At 46.5% G+C, this 13,162-nt stretch overlaps 1 protein-coding gene and 1 long non-coding RNA gene across 2 annotated transcripts; one reads left to right on the forward strand and one right to left on the reverse strand.

The window, feature by feature from the left end:
- The first annotated feature begins 6,339 nt into the window (after positions 1-6,339).
- Positions 6,340-10,643, forward strand: LOC119269393 (2,3-bisphosphoglycerate-independent phosphoglycerate mutase). Its single transcript, XM_037551212.1, has 10 exons — positions 6,340-6,461; positions 6,822-6,980; positions 7,412-7,539; positions 7,930-8,080; positions 8,174-8,377; positions 8,493-8,917; positions 9,473-9,665; positions 9,746-9,841; positions 9,989-10,144; positions 10,238-10,643. The coding sequence occupies exons 2-10, from the start codon at positions 6,825-6,827 to the stop codon at positions 10,400-10,402; spliced, it is 1,674 nt and encodes a 557-aa protein (XP_037407109.1). The 5' UTR covers positions 6,340-6,461; positions 6,822-6,824; the 3' UTR covers positions 10,403-10,643.
- A 1,277-nt stretch (positions 10,644-11,920) lies between these two features.
- LOC119272227 lies at positions 11,921-12,799 on the reverse strand. Its single transcript, XR_005134718.1, has 3 exons — positions 12,447-12,799; positions 12,301-12,372; positions 11,921-12,173 (listed from the first exon to the last, which is right to left on the reverse strand). It is a non-coding gene; the product is annotated as an uncharacterized LOC119272227 (long non-coding RNA).
- Between the last annotated feature and the right edge of the window lie 363 nt (positions 12,800-13,162).

Genomic DNA, 13,162 nt, shown 5'->3' on the forward strand with positions numbered 1-13,162 from the left:
TATCAAAATGTTCGTCTCAGAGAGCACATCATTTCATCTCATTGCATCATTTTCATTTGAGTTCATCTTGATGCCCTAAATGCTGTTGGAAGAGTGCTAATTGAGATAATTGTCAGATCTGCTGCTCCATTTAGATATTTGTTTTTTTTTGCCATGATTAATGTGTGCATGTTATGCCCCTGAGCTCTACATATGTTTTATTTTATGCTTTGCCATCTTTTCAGAGGTGCAACCCATGTATTTTTTTAATGTGTGTGGTGACTAGCACAAGCTTGCAAAGTGGTGCATTCGTTAATGCTGATTTCAGGGACTTAGCAATTCCACTAAGTCCTTGATCTGTTTATTTCAATATGCCATATGTTCATGTTGTTTCCTAGTGATCCGTGCCTATTTTGAGGATGATCAGTAAGGATGATTTGTTAATCTTGTAGTACTCTATCCATCCATGTCTTTGTTTGAAATTATGGAGCACCCTAGCTTGAGTCAATCGAGCTCTACTTTTGCTATTTCGTGAATCTGGGCAGATTGTCTACTTAGCGATTTTGCCGAGGATGTTGTAGTTGATCCGTGCATGCTATGTTATTGTTCTTGCCATGTATAGCTTGTTTAATGTGTATTCTTGATGGGTGTATGCTTATATGGTCATGACTCGCTCTGTAGTGAGTGTATCGAGCTCGTAAACATGCCTACTTGATATCTGATTTGCATGCTCCAGTTTTTCACTAAGTCTGTGATCTGATTATGTTTTTGCCATGTTCACATGCTTGCAAATGTATTTTCTGATCCCTTTTGGCTCAAGGTCACTAAGGGACTTTTGTTAAGCTCTTTGAGTAGCTCCATGCCATGCTTTACTTTGCCATGTTCAGGCCCAGTAGCATATCGTTTTCATGCTCCAAAGTGTGCTACCTGATCTGAAATTCCAGACAAGTGTTAATTTCACTAAGTCTAAAATCTGTTTACCAAATGCATTTTTGTCATGCTTGTTTGAACCTGTTAATGGATGAATTAGCCGTAGCTCATTGTTCATCTTTTGTTAAGCATCATGAATGGGTCCCTGCCATGTATTTTGTTGTCATGTTTGAGTGCTGTAGCATGTTTAACTTGTTGCATTTAGATGGCTACTTGTTGTATATCGCAGACCGTTGTCATATTTGAATTGCTTGCCATTTCCAAACCGTGACTCCGATTCCGGTGATTTTTATATCGTTTTCAAGCGTTTTCATCACACCTTTTCTAGTGGAACACTTGGATTTCCAAGTTGAGGCCAGGTTCATTCATTCCTTGTCAAATCTTGCATATGCATCACATATCGCATCCCGCATAGCATACCATGATTGCATCATGTTGTTTGAGTTTGCACGTGGTTGATTGTGTTCCGTTTGCTTGTTTGTCTTGTTTGGGTAGAGCCGGGAGACGAGTTCGCTAACGAGGAGCCCATTGAGTTTGCTTTCGAGGATCCAGTCAACTCTGACAACTTTGCAGGCAAGATGATCATACCCTCGAAATCACTACTATCTTTGCTTTGCTAGATGCTCGCTCTTTTGCTATGCCTATGCTACGATGCCTACCACTTGCTTATCATGCCTCCCAAATTGCCATGTCAAACCTCTAACCCACCATGTCCTAGCAAACCATTGATTAGCTATGTTACCGCTTTGCTCAGCCCCTCTTATAGCGTTGCTAGTTGCAGGTGAAGATTGGAGACCGTTCCTTGTTGGAACATTATTTATTTGTTGGGATATCATTATATTTTCTTGTTATCTTAATGCATCTATATACTTGGTAAAGGGGGGAAGGCTCGGCCTTTTGCCTAGTGTTTTGTTCCACTCTTGCCGCCCTAGTTTCCGTCATATCGGTGTTATGTTCCCGGATTTTGCGTTCCTTATGCGGTTGGGTGATAATGGGAACCCCTTGATAGTTCGCCTTGAATAAAGCTTTTCCAGCAATGCCCAACCTTGGTTTTACCATTTGCCTCCTAGCCTCTTTTTCCCTTGGGTTTCCGGAGCCCGAGGGTCATCTTATTTTAACCCCCCCCCCGGGCCAGTGCTCCTCTAAGTGTTGGTCCACCTGTCAGCTGCCGGTGGCCACCAGGGGCAACTCTGGGCTGGCCTACCCGTACCTAGGACAATCTGAGTGTGCCCTAAGAACGAGATATGTGCAGCTCCTATCGGGATTTGTCGGCACATTCGGGCGGTGTTGCTGGATTTGTTTTAACTTGTCGAAGTGTCTTGTAGAACCGGGATACCGAGTCTGATCGGAATGTCTCGGGAGAAGGTCTATTCCTTCGTTGACCGTGAGAGCTTGTCATGGGCTAAGTTGGGACTCCCCTGCAGGGATTTGAACTTTCGAAAGCCGTGCCTGCGGTTATGGGCAGATGGGAATTTTTTAATGTCCGGTTGTAGATAACTTGAACCTTAACTTAATTAAAATGAATCAACTGTGTGTGTTACCGTGATGGTCTCTTCTCGGCGGAGTCCGGGAAGTGAACACGGTGTTGGAGTAATGCTTGCCGCAGGTTGTTCTTTAGTTACTCGTTCGCGCTTTGCCTTTCTCTTCTCGCTCTCTTTTGCGAACAGGTTAGCCACCATATATGCTAGTCGCTTGCTGCAGCTCCACATATTTTACCTTGCTTTACCTATAAGCTTAAATAGTCTTGACCGCGAGGGTGCGAGATTGCTGAGTCCCCGTGGCTCACAGATTACTTCCAAACCAGATGCAGGGCTTGATGACTCTGTTCCAGATGACGCGCTTGAGCTCAAGTGGGAGTTTGACGAGGACTCACGCCGTTACTATGTGTCTTTCCCTGATGATCAGTAGTGGTGCCCAGTTGGGGCGATCGGGACCGTGTCGCATGTCGGGTTGATCTTTTATTTTGGCACCGTAGCCGGGCCATGAGTGATTGGATGATGTAATGCTATTTATGTACTTTGATTGACGTGGCAAGTGTAAGCCAACTATGTATCTCCCCTTTTATTATCTATATTACATGGGATGTTGTGAAGATTGCCTAACTTGCGACATTGCTTTCAATGCGGTTATGCCTCTAAGTCGTGCCTCGACACTTAGGCGCATCGAAGGCGTTACACTATACGGTGCATTTAAGACTTGTTTCATCTCTGGAGTTACCTTTCTTGGGACTGTATGTAGCACTTGATCCATGTTATGAGTCCCCTCCGAGGTATATAACTCCTTATAAAACGCCATGGTCAGTGCCTCCATCTCACCGCTATAGTCATCTGCCCATCTGGACGTTGCAGTGCTTTAATTTGATTTTTCCTTCTTCGTCTACTTGCTCTGAGGTGGAAAAAGTAAGTGCTTTTGTCTCCATGAGCCAGCCAATCAAGTCTTGCTCTTTGGCGCCATAAAATCTCCTCCTGGTGGAATAATTCAACGAGCCTATCAGTCACTTTCAACTCTGCATGGCATGGCCCTGTGCGGCCTGGGATCTGGCGCAGGATCTACAGTTGGCATTTCAGTTGGTCTATTTCTTGTCTCACGCTGCCGAAGTGTGTATACTCCCAATTGGTCAGGTCAGCCGACAGCCCCTGCAGCTTTGCATGCAAACAATCCACCGAATCTCCTATCACACACGCCCATCCATTCTCCACTATTGCGGGCAGTGCCTCGTCGCGTTCCCAGCATAACTCGTATTTAAAGGGACGGAGGCCCCGGCTGCATGCATGCACGTCGTGCAATCGGAGCAAGATAGGGATATGGTCGGACGATGCTGCACTTTTATGTTCAATATTTGCATTAGGGAAGGTCGAGACAAAGGCTGAATTAGCAACGCCTCTATCCAGCCGAACCCTAGTATAGGTCATCCGATGTCTGTTAGCCCACACGTATCCAAGGCATCGCGAAACGAGTCCATCTATGCCCGACTTCGGTTACCAACTCCATCATTCTCATGGGCATGGATTACCTCATTGAAATCACCCATGGCTATCCATGGTAAGGTGCTTACTCCTGTAATTCCTCGGAGCGTGTCCCACGTTTTATACCTTTGGTTGACTTATGCCTCCCCGTAGACAAAAGTCACTCGTATTTGTACATCAACAATATCCTCCACAGCAACATCAATATGATACTCTGAATAACCAAGAACTTCAACTTTTATTGAATCTTTCCAAAAAATCCCAAGACCCCCACTTCTACCAGAACTACTAACTGCATAGCTTTTATCAAAACCAAGAGTACCTACTAAATTCTCAACACGAGATCCCTATATTTGAGTTTTTAAGATACAAAGTATAGAGGAGGCATACTCACGAAGCTCTCGAACTGTCGCGGGTTTGCCACCCCCACGATAGTTCCAACATAGTATACTCATTGCGCAGGGTGCGACCCCACTTGGGGCCCGCCAATCGCGCATCAGACGGTTTGTTTGTTGTTGAATTCTTATCCTTCCCCTTCTCAGTTATCTGTGGAGTTTGTTTGTTCCTCTTTGACTCTTGTTTTGATGAGGGGCTCGCCAGCACAGGTGGAGGCGGAAGGGCAAGCAGCGTGTTGCCCTCTAGCTGAAGATTAGTGGTTGGCTTCATCGTGGCTGGGGCTTGCGGGGCTCCCCTTTTCTGTTTTTATCAGCGTACTCCATCTCAAAGTCACCAGGCTTGCCCATTGAGAGGTCATCCTCGTAGGGCTGCTGTTCTTGGGTATTCCCTCTCCCTCATCCTTTTCCAGTGCTCGATCGACCCCTGCCTCGGCCGCCTCCCGAGCCCCTTCCTTCACCTGGACCACGCGCTGGTCCTCTGAACCAAGAGGTCTGCAGATCCTTGAACGCCAATGCTTCAGGAAGATGGATGCCATTGCCGCACTCATACTTGTGACCAAGATGACCACACACAACGCACCAATCTGGGAGTCTTTCATATTTGCCCCTATAAATCTCCCTGACTACCCCCTTCTGCCTCTTGATGAGGAGTGACACCGCGTTCTTGAGCGGCTTGTCAACATCTATTCTTATGCGGACTCTGAAAAAGTTACCTTCAAAGTCTTGAGATTTTGACTTGGCAAAAATGAACTCTCCCGCTGTCGAGGACAACGATTTTATCTTGCAGAAGTACCCTTTCGGCAGATCATGGATTTGGATCCATATCTCCACCTTGTTCATCTCTATCATGGATGGTTTTGTGAAGCCATCATATGATGCGATTACCACATTTTTCCCCTTGAAGGTCCAAGGCCCCTCCATCACACGTTCCCAGTCAACTAGGCATGAGAACTGAAAGGGTGTAGAGGTTTTCTTCCAACGGGCGAAAATTCACCTCTTACGCGAGATCCCATGCCGCGCATATTGCGGAAGAACCAGTACTGGATATATGATTTATCCGTATGGACGCGAGCTAAAGCCATCCATCTTGTAGCCTCCTCAGGAAGTTCATCTGCTTCGATCACCACATTTTCTAATTCGTCTTTCTTCAGACCAAGTTCCTTCATCATCGCCTTCATGTCGCTCACGGCCGCGGCCGAGCTTGAAGACAGATCTGACATCTCTTAATAATCTGGCGCGAAGAAGAAATCTGTTCCGCGAGCGGTGAGAAAGCGAGGGAGTCCGGCCTTTGGGCGCATCGACGGGTTGTCGCTGGATTTTCCGGGCCCCAGGACGCCGGGGCCGCAAGAGCGACCGAACTGTTTTGTTGTGCAGCGACCAACCAACCCATGTGCGTGAGAGCGACGCGAGTCCTCTTTCTTGACCCCCGGCGGCCGGCCAACTCCGACTTGCCTAATTTCCGCCGCCCACGGCCAGCACCATGGATTCAAAAACTTGTCCTGTAAACACGCTGTTTTCCACGCCGCATCACGGAGAAAGCTTGCACGTAGCTCAACCGGGTGGTCCTTTCGAGGGATCGCACAGGTGGTCGGCTATTAGCACGAAAGAACCCGGTTCTCCTTCCCCCGTTGGAGAAACAATACAGAAAAATAAATCATTTTTTCTTGCGGAGAAACATTTTAAAATAGCATGGGAATTCGATTTTGAAAACGGCATCCAAAGAGAATATCCAACTCACGGCCTCACGCTCACGCACGCCGTCACGCCTGATGAGTTTTCAAAATCAAAAGTAATAGAAAGAGGAGGCCTGCGATCTGACGTGGAGAGCCTAGGACTCGTGACGGCGTGACAGCCACATGTCTCCGCGACAGCCGGCCCCATCAGGACCGTCCAATATAAAACTGGCGGACGGATCTCGTCGCGCGCACCGCATCTACCAAATCAGGCGAAGAGACCGGTGACACCTCCTCAGCCGTCCGATGGCCCGACCCGACGCCCCCAGAGCCGATCGGGCCGTCCGACGATCTTCTTGGCCAACACCCTAAAATTATTCGCACCCCACGGCTCCGTGGCCCGTTCCTCCCCCTTATTAATACCGCGGCCGCCCCGCCTTCGCCTATTATCCTCCGCCAGTCCGCTCTCCCAAAAGTTCTTCTTGTTCCGCAAACCACACGAAGAAAAAAAAGCAAAGGTGAGAACAGCCCCTCTCGATCTCGACGACGCCCCTCCCCCGTTCGTAAGCTCGCCGAAATTTGCCTTTTAGTTTCCTCCGATCAATCGCCGGATCTGACAGCCCAGGTCCTATTCATCGAATCTGAATTTTAGAGGAAGAAAAATACAGCCTTTGTCGTTTGATTAGTTATAGGGGGTTGTTACGCTTTAATTCGTGCTCTTGGCGCTTTAATTCGTGCTAATGGGATCGATTTCGGTCGAGATACGCGTCCCGATCTGGTGATTTAGCGCGGGTTAATGACGCCTAGCGCAGATCTGCCTGGATTCGCTGCACGTGACCTGATTTTGTGTGCGGTGGTTTGCTTGATTGATTTTGCAGGAGATGGCGACCACGAATTGGACGCTCCCCGACCACCCCACGCTCCCCAAGGGGAAGACGGTGGCCGTCGTCGTGCTCGACGGATGGGGCGAGGCCAGCCCCGACCAGTACAACTGCATCCATGTCGCCCAGACGCCCGTCATGGATTCGCTCAAGAATGTAGGTTACCCGCACCTGTGCCCAGCTGCACATATTACCTTCATCTATTTAATGTGATTATGGTTGCATGCATCCTTTTGTCGGATTTAATGTGATTAAGTCACATACTCACTCCCGCTGTAGATTAAGCATCCTGATTGCAGTTGTTGCTCTGGTTTGAGCATGATGATGAATCTGATGTGAATGTTGGACCCTTCACTATAAAAAATAGTGTCAATATCGTGCAATCGTAGCTAGTGCACACTGTAATTCTCGAGTCTCGATACAATGTTTGTTTACATTACTACCGTAATTCATATGTTGCATCCAACCTGAACTTGTTCGGATGTACTGTAGTTTTTTGCATGCTAAATTTTTACCGCATAACTTTGCTTGAGATGAGCAATAACTTTGCTTGAGATGAGCAATTACTAAGCTTAACTCCGTTTTAGGGTGCTCCTGAGAAGTGGAGACTAGTGAAGGCTCATGGAACTGCCGTTGGTCTCCCAAGTGACGACGACATGGGCAACAGTGAAGTTGGCCACAATGCTCTTGGAGCTGGCCGAATCTTTGCTCAAGGGTATGTGTTTTTCCCCCTTTGAAATATGTATTCTCCGCTGTTAGTACCGAGCAGTGCAATTTTTTGTTACAAGTTCTGATACAGTAGTGAAAAAGGACACCTGACTTCAGCTGGATTCTTGATAGTATCAATATGGTCTTCTAGTTTTGCATCGTCGTCAATATTGTTTGTAACTCTGCTAGGAACCATGTCTTGTGGATGCTTATTAGTTTTTTTGCTTTAGTTATGTTACATAGTTTGCTGTCTGACTGTTTGAGTCGTTTGCATAACCATGTGCTAGACTTTATCAATTACTATTGTCCCATTATATTCCGTTTCACTTGTATGCTTCTTTCACATTTTGTTTTCAACAAAGCTAATTAAGTTACATTATATACTTAATTTCTGTAGTGCGAAGCTTGTTGATGCTGCTCTTGCTTCCGGGAAGATTTGGGAAGACGAGGGGTTCAATTACATCAAGGAATCTTTTGATAAGGGTACTCTGCACCTTATTGGTTTGTTGAGTGATGGAGGCGTTCACTCCCGGCTAGACCAAGTGCAGGTTAGCTTAGCAATCATTGTGATGAACGCCAGACGGTCTTGTGATGATTTGTCAAATATTAAATTGCTCTGTTTTGTTTCACTTTATTTTCAGTTGATTGTGAAAGGTGCCAGTGAGAGGGGAGCAAAAAGAATTCGCCTTCACATTCTTACTGATGGGCGTGATGTTTTGGATGGCAGTAGTGTTGGTTTCGTAGAGACAATTGAGAACGATCTTGCTCAGCTTCGTGAGCAGGGTGTTGATGCACGGATTGCATCTGGTGGTGGAAGGATGTATGTTACCATGGACCGCTACGAGGTATACTCTCATTTTATAGTTTAGCTTTGTGAGGTGCAATTTTGTGTTATATTTTAGTTGGAAAAATACACATTTTCCTGGTGAAATTGAAGTCATGTATTTTGATGCATTGCAGAATGACTGGAGTGTGGTCAAGCGTGGGTGGGATGCCCAGGTGCTTGGAGAAGCACCACACAAATTCCAAAATGCACTTGAAGCTGTGAAGACTCTAAGAGCAGAGCCCAAGGCCAATGATCAGTATTTGCCCCCCTTTGTGATAGTTGATGAGAGTGGCAAATCGGTTGGTCCTATAGTAGACGGTGATGCAGTCGTGACTTTCAATTTCAGAGCTGATCGCATGGTTATGCTTGCGAAAGCACTCGAGTTTCCTGATTTTGATAAATTTGACCGTGTTCGTGTACCAAAAATTAAGTACGCTGGGATGCTTCAATATGATGGTGAGTTGAAGCTTCCAAGCAAGTACCTTGTTTCCCCACCTTTGATTGAGAGGACATCTGGTGAATACTTGGTGAAGAATGGTGTCCGCACCTTCGCTTGCAGGCAAGTACCTAGTTTTCCATTCTATTTGTTCCAATGCTAAGGCACTTGGTTCTTCATGTTCATCTCTATACTATAATTTCTGGTCATTAGTTAGTCATGACTCGGGTGTTTGATTACATGGAACATTACTTATGTGAGGTTAGCATACTCCCATTGAAAACAAATGTGGGTCAAGTACTGTGTAAAATGTGAATACACAAGTCAGATGCAAAGCTTTATATTTGTTGCCAATCATATATCAATCACCAAAATAGGAAAGTGATTTCTTTGGTTTGTTTTACTTTCTGGAACCTATTAGTATAGTTTGTCTGGGGGCAAAGCTTAACTACAGGGTCCGTAATTGAAATTATCTACATTTGAGTACTTTTTTCTGAAAGTCCATTCAGCGTTTATTGACCTTATGACTCCCCTATTCTCATAATTGTGAGGGAATTATTATTTTTGCAAACCGTTATTTCAGTTGTTTTGAGGTCTAAAGTTTGTTCTGTGCTTCGAAATTTATCCTATGTTTCTGCACATTTGTATTTATGAGTTCTTTTTATTTGTTCATAACAGTGAGACAGTGAAGTTTGGCCATGTCACATTTTTCTGGAATGGAAACCGTTCGGGATACTTTGACGAGACCAGGGAAGAGTATGTAGAAATTCCCAGTGACAGTGGTATCACATTCAATGAGCAGCCCAAAATGAAGGCACTTGAAATTGCTGAGAGAACTCGGGATGCTATCCTCAGTGGGAAGTTTGACCAGGTAAGGAATTTGGAAAGGTGTAACACGCGACATCCTTGGTTTGCCCCCTTAAATTTACATAACATGTTATATGCTTGTAGGTGCGTATTAACCTGCCAAACGGTGACATGGTTGGTCACACTGGTGATATTGAAGCTACAGTTGTTGCTTGCAAGGCTGCCGATGAAGCTGTCAAGGTGAGAACAAACAAGAAACTTCAATGTTTTGTTTACATGATCTATATCCTGAAAGTTGAATTGGGGCACAGTTTCAGTGACAAATTCTCTGAATTCTACCTCATTTGCCTTTTACTTATCTGTATCATTGGTTCCCCTTGAAAACAGATGGTCTTGGATGCTGTGGAGCAAGTTGGTGGTATCTATCTTGTCACAGCTGATCATGGAAACGCAGAGGATATGGTTAAGAGGAACAAAGCTGGCCAGCCGATGCTCGACAAGAGCGGTAGCATCCAGATTCTTACCTCGCATACGCTTCAGCCAGTAAGTGCAATGGCCTTTGATGCTCTTCCTGTAAGACCAGTTTTAAGTGACGATATTTATCGCTTGGTTTTGACCTGCCTGCGAACTTTGCAGGTCCCTGTTGCTATCGGAGGCCCTGGTCTCCACCCAGGAGTGAGATTCCGCTCCGACATCCAGACACCTGGGCTCGCCAACGTTGCCGCCACCGTGATGAACCTCCACGGCTTCCAGGCTCCTGCTGATTATGAGACGACCCTCATCGAAGTCGTCGACAAGTAAAAAAAACAATGCGCTCTTTGAAGCCAAAATTGCTGTAGCCAATTTTGTCGTTATAGTTTTGGGGTTGGTCAAGGAATGATCGCATCATTGAATAATTTGAGATTTGACAGCACGCTTGCTCGAACTCATCATGTGTAACATTGAGAAAGGTGGATTTTACTTGCAGTTAGCTCTATTTTGTAATTTGGGGTTTTGCCATGCGGGTTTGCTTAACAGACCGATAGCGATTTTTGCTCAGCTATATGTATGAGATTTCATCTTCAGGTAAACGCCCGATAATAGCGTTCTTATCCTCGCTCTCCCTTGAGCCTAAATAGTCCCCTTCCCCAAGCAATGAAGGAAACGGGGAAAATTTCAAAGCCAGACTGCTTTGTAAGCCGTGACTCACAGAACTGGTGAGGGCGGGGCGTCCACCCGTTGGCTGGGCAGTTGGGGTTGCTGATCAGCTGAATTCGAGTCCCGGCTTGGACGCACCTTGCATGCCAAACTCCAACTCCCTTTGGAAGAGCTCCGTGCACTAACCCCAGGTTGTGCCTCAGCGGGCGAGTGTTGGGTCGAGTGGTGTGGCTAGCTGTTGGGGCCAAAAGTACAATTGGTGTTACATGCGTGCTCTTCAGCGAAATAAAGAAATAATGAGAAGCTAAACCTCGTCTGTCTTTCGATCATCAGTGATCGGCCATCGCATGGGGCCGAGGGCAGGATAGGGTCATACAAAGCAAAAACACTCTTTTATCCTTGAATTCCTTCGCCTGTCATGGTGACACAGATGACGGTTGAGCAGGAAGACGACGGTGCGCCTTGGCTGGCCATGACGAAGAGAAGAATGTGCGGGAGGGTCGTGGTAGACACATAGGTGACAACGGCGGTGTGTGTGGGTGACAACAGAGGAAGCAACAGTTCGACCAGTGCTCATCAGGAAGACGAGGACAGTGCTGATCCGCATGTCTTCGACCATGAATTAGTTCTCAACAACACGCCCATAGTCGATACGGACCGTGAATCACCCTGTGCAAAACCGAACCGAAAACCAAAAACCGAACCGAAAAAACTAAACCGAACCGAAAATTCAGTTTTTTCAGGTTTTGGTTATGGTTTCAGTTTGCAAAATCCAAAACCATACTCAATTCGGTTTTTTCGGTTTAAAACCGAAAAAATTCGGTTAAACCGAACTAAACCGAAAGCCCAACAACATAAAAAATTACAGGCCCAGTCGGCCGGCCCAATAGGCAATGGCCCTAGGTCAACTCACAAGTCCCTCACGCTCACCACGCAGAGCCGCAACCCGCACAGCGGCACAGGAGAGACCGAGGCCAGCCGCACAGAGCACAATATGGGTGGCGGCGGCGCCCTAGCTTAGCTAGGTCATACTCCGGTGCATCCATCCGCGCTCCGCAGATCCGGCCCCTCCGCGGCTCCGTAGCAGGCGAAGCTCCGTGCGTCCGTCCATCTCCCCTTCGTCCTCCATCGCGCACACCGGTGACGCTGACCTCTGTCGTCCGTCCTCTGCATCGCCGCTGACCTCCGGCTCCGCCCTCTTTCCTCCACGCCGTTGAGTCGCCGACTCGCTGACATCCGCGGCTCCGCCCTCCGTCGCGCTCGCCGACGCACGGTTCCACGGAGCAACACGAGCCGTCGACGCCATCATGGTAAGCCCATTCTTTGACCTTGAGTTCGATCTGGTTGGATACTTGTTCAGTAGCATAGCATCTCCCTGATCTCATGATACTTGTTCAGTAACATAGTTGGTTCAGTTTGGTTGCAGTAGTAGTGGCTGAGAAAAACAAGTATTTCTTGAGTAGTAGACTAGTAGTAGCGGCTGCAGTAGTGTTTGTTTGCTACTGAAAAATTATTTCTTCAGTGTTGGTTCTGTTATTAGTACTAATCTGAATGGGAACTACCTAACTTATTTCTTCAGGTGTTCGATAGTGTCAACCTTGGTGCTGGTTATGTTGCTAGTCAAGGTTCCTTACCTGAAACACAACCTGATGTTACCCCTGACAGTGTTAGCAAGAAAAGGAACAAGAGGTCAAAGGCATGGACACACTTCACAATTCAGGTGGATGATCCGGATCATGCAAACTGCAACTATTGTAGTGCTGTATTGGGTTGCAAATCCACATCGGCAGGTACTGCTTCTTTAGTAAACCATTTGAAGATTTGCAAAAAAAATCCTGCCCACATCGGTAGCAATCAGACCGAGCTTACCTACCAAGTTTGTGCTGATGGCAACTCTGTGGTTCCTTGGCAATACAATGAGAAAGAAGTTAGAGAAGCATTTGCTCGCATGATTGTGGTAGATGAGCTTCCGTTCATATTTGCAGAGAAAGAAGGTTTTAGGTTCTTCATGTCTAAAGCTTGCCCTAGGTTCAATGTGCCATCTAGGACCACTATGTATAGAGATATCATTGCTCTTTATGAAACTGAGAAAGCTATGCTTAGAAGATATCATTGCTCTTTATGAAAGTGATGCTCAAAACGCTTTTGGAGCCCCGGTTCTAAGCTGTAAAGCATGCCGCACTGAACGAGGGAGTAATCATCAGCACGAGACTGCCAAGCATTCATAATGTCTTGGTTCTCTGGGACGGGAGCGTCACCTAGCGGTCCTTCTAGGACATATTGTTTCCTGGCAGCTATGAGGATGATCCTCAGGTTCCGGACCCAGTCCGTATAGTTGCTGCCATCATCTTTCAGCTTGGTTTTCTCTAGGAACGCGTTGAAGTTCATGTTGACATTAGTGTTGGCCATTGATCTACAAGACAT

This window comes from Triticum dicoccoides, chromosome 3A (assembly GCF_002162155.2).
Source record: "Triticum dicoccoides isolate Atlit2015 ecotype Zavitan chromosome 3A, WEW_v2.0, whole genome shotgun sequence".
Taxonomy (NCBI): domain Eukaryota; kingdom Viridiplantae; phylum Streptophyta; class Magnoliopsida; order Poales; family Poaceae; genus Triticum; species Triticum dicoccoides.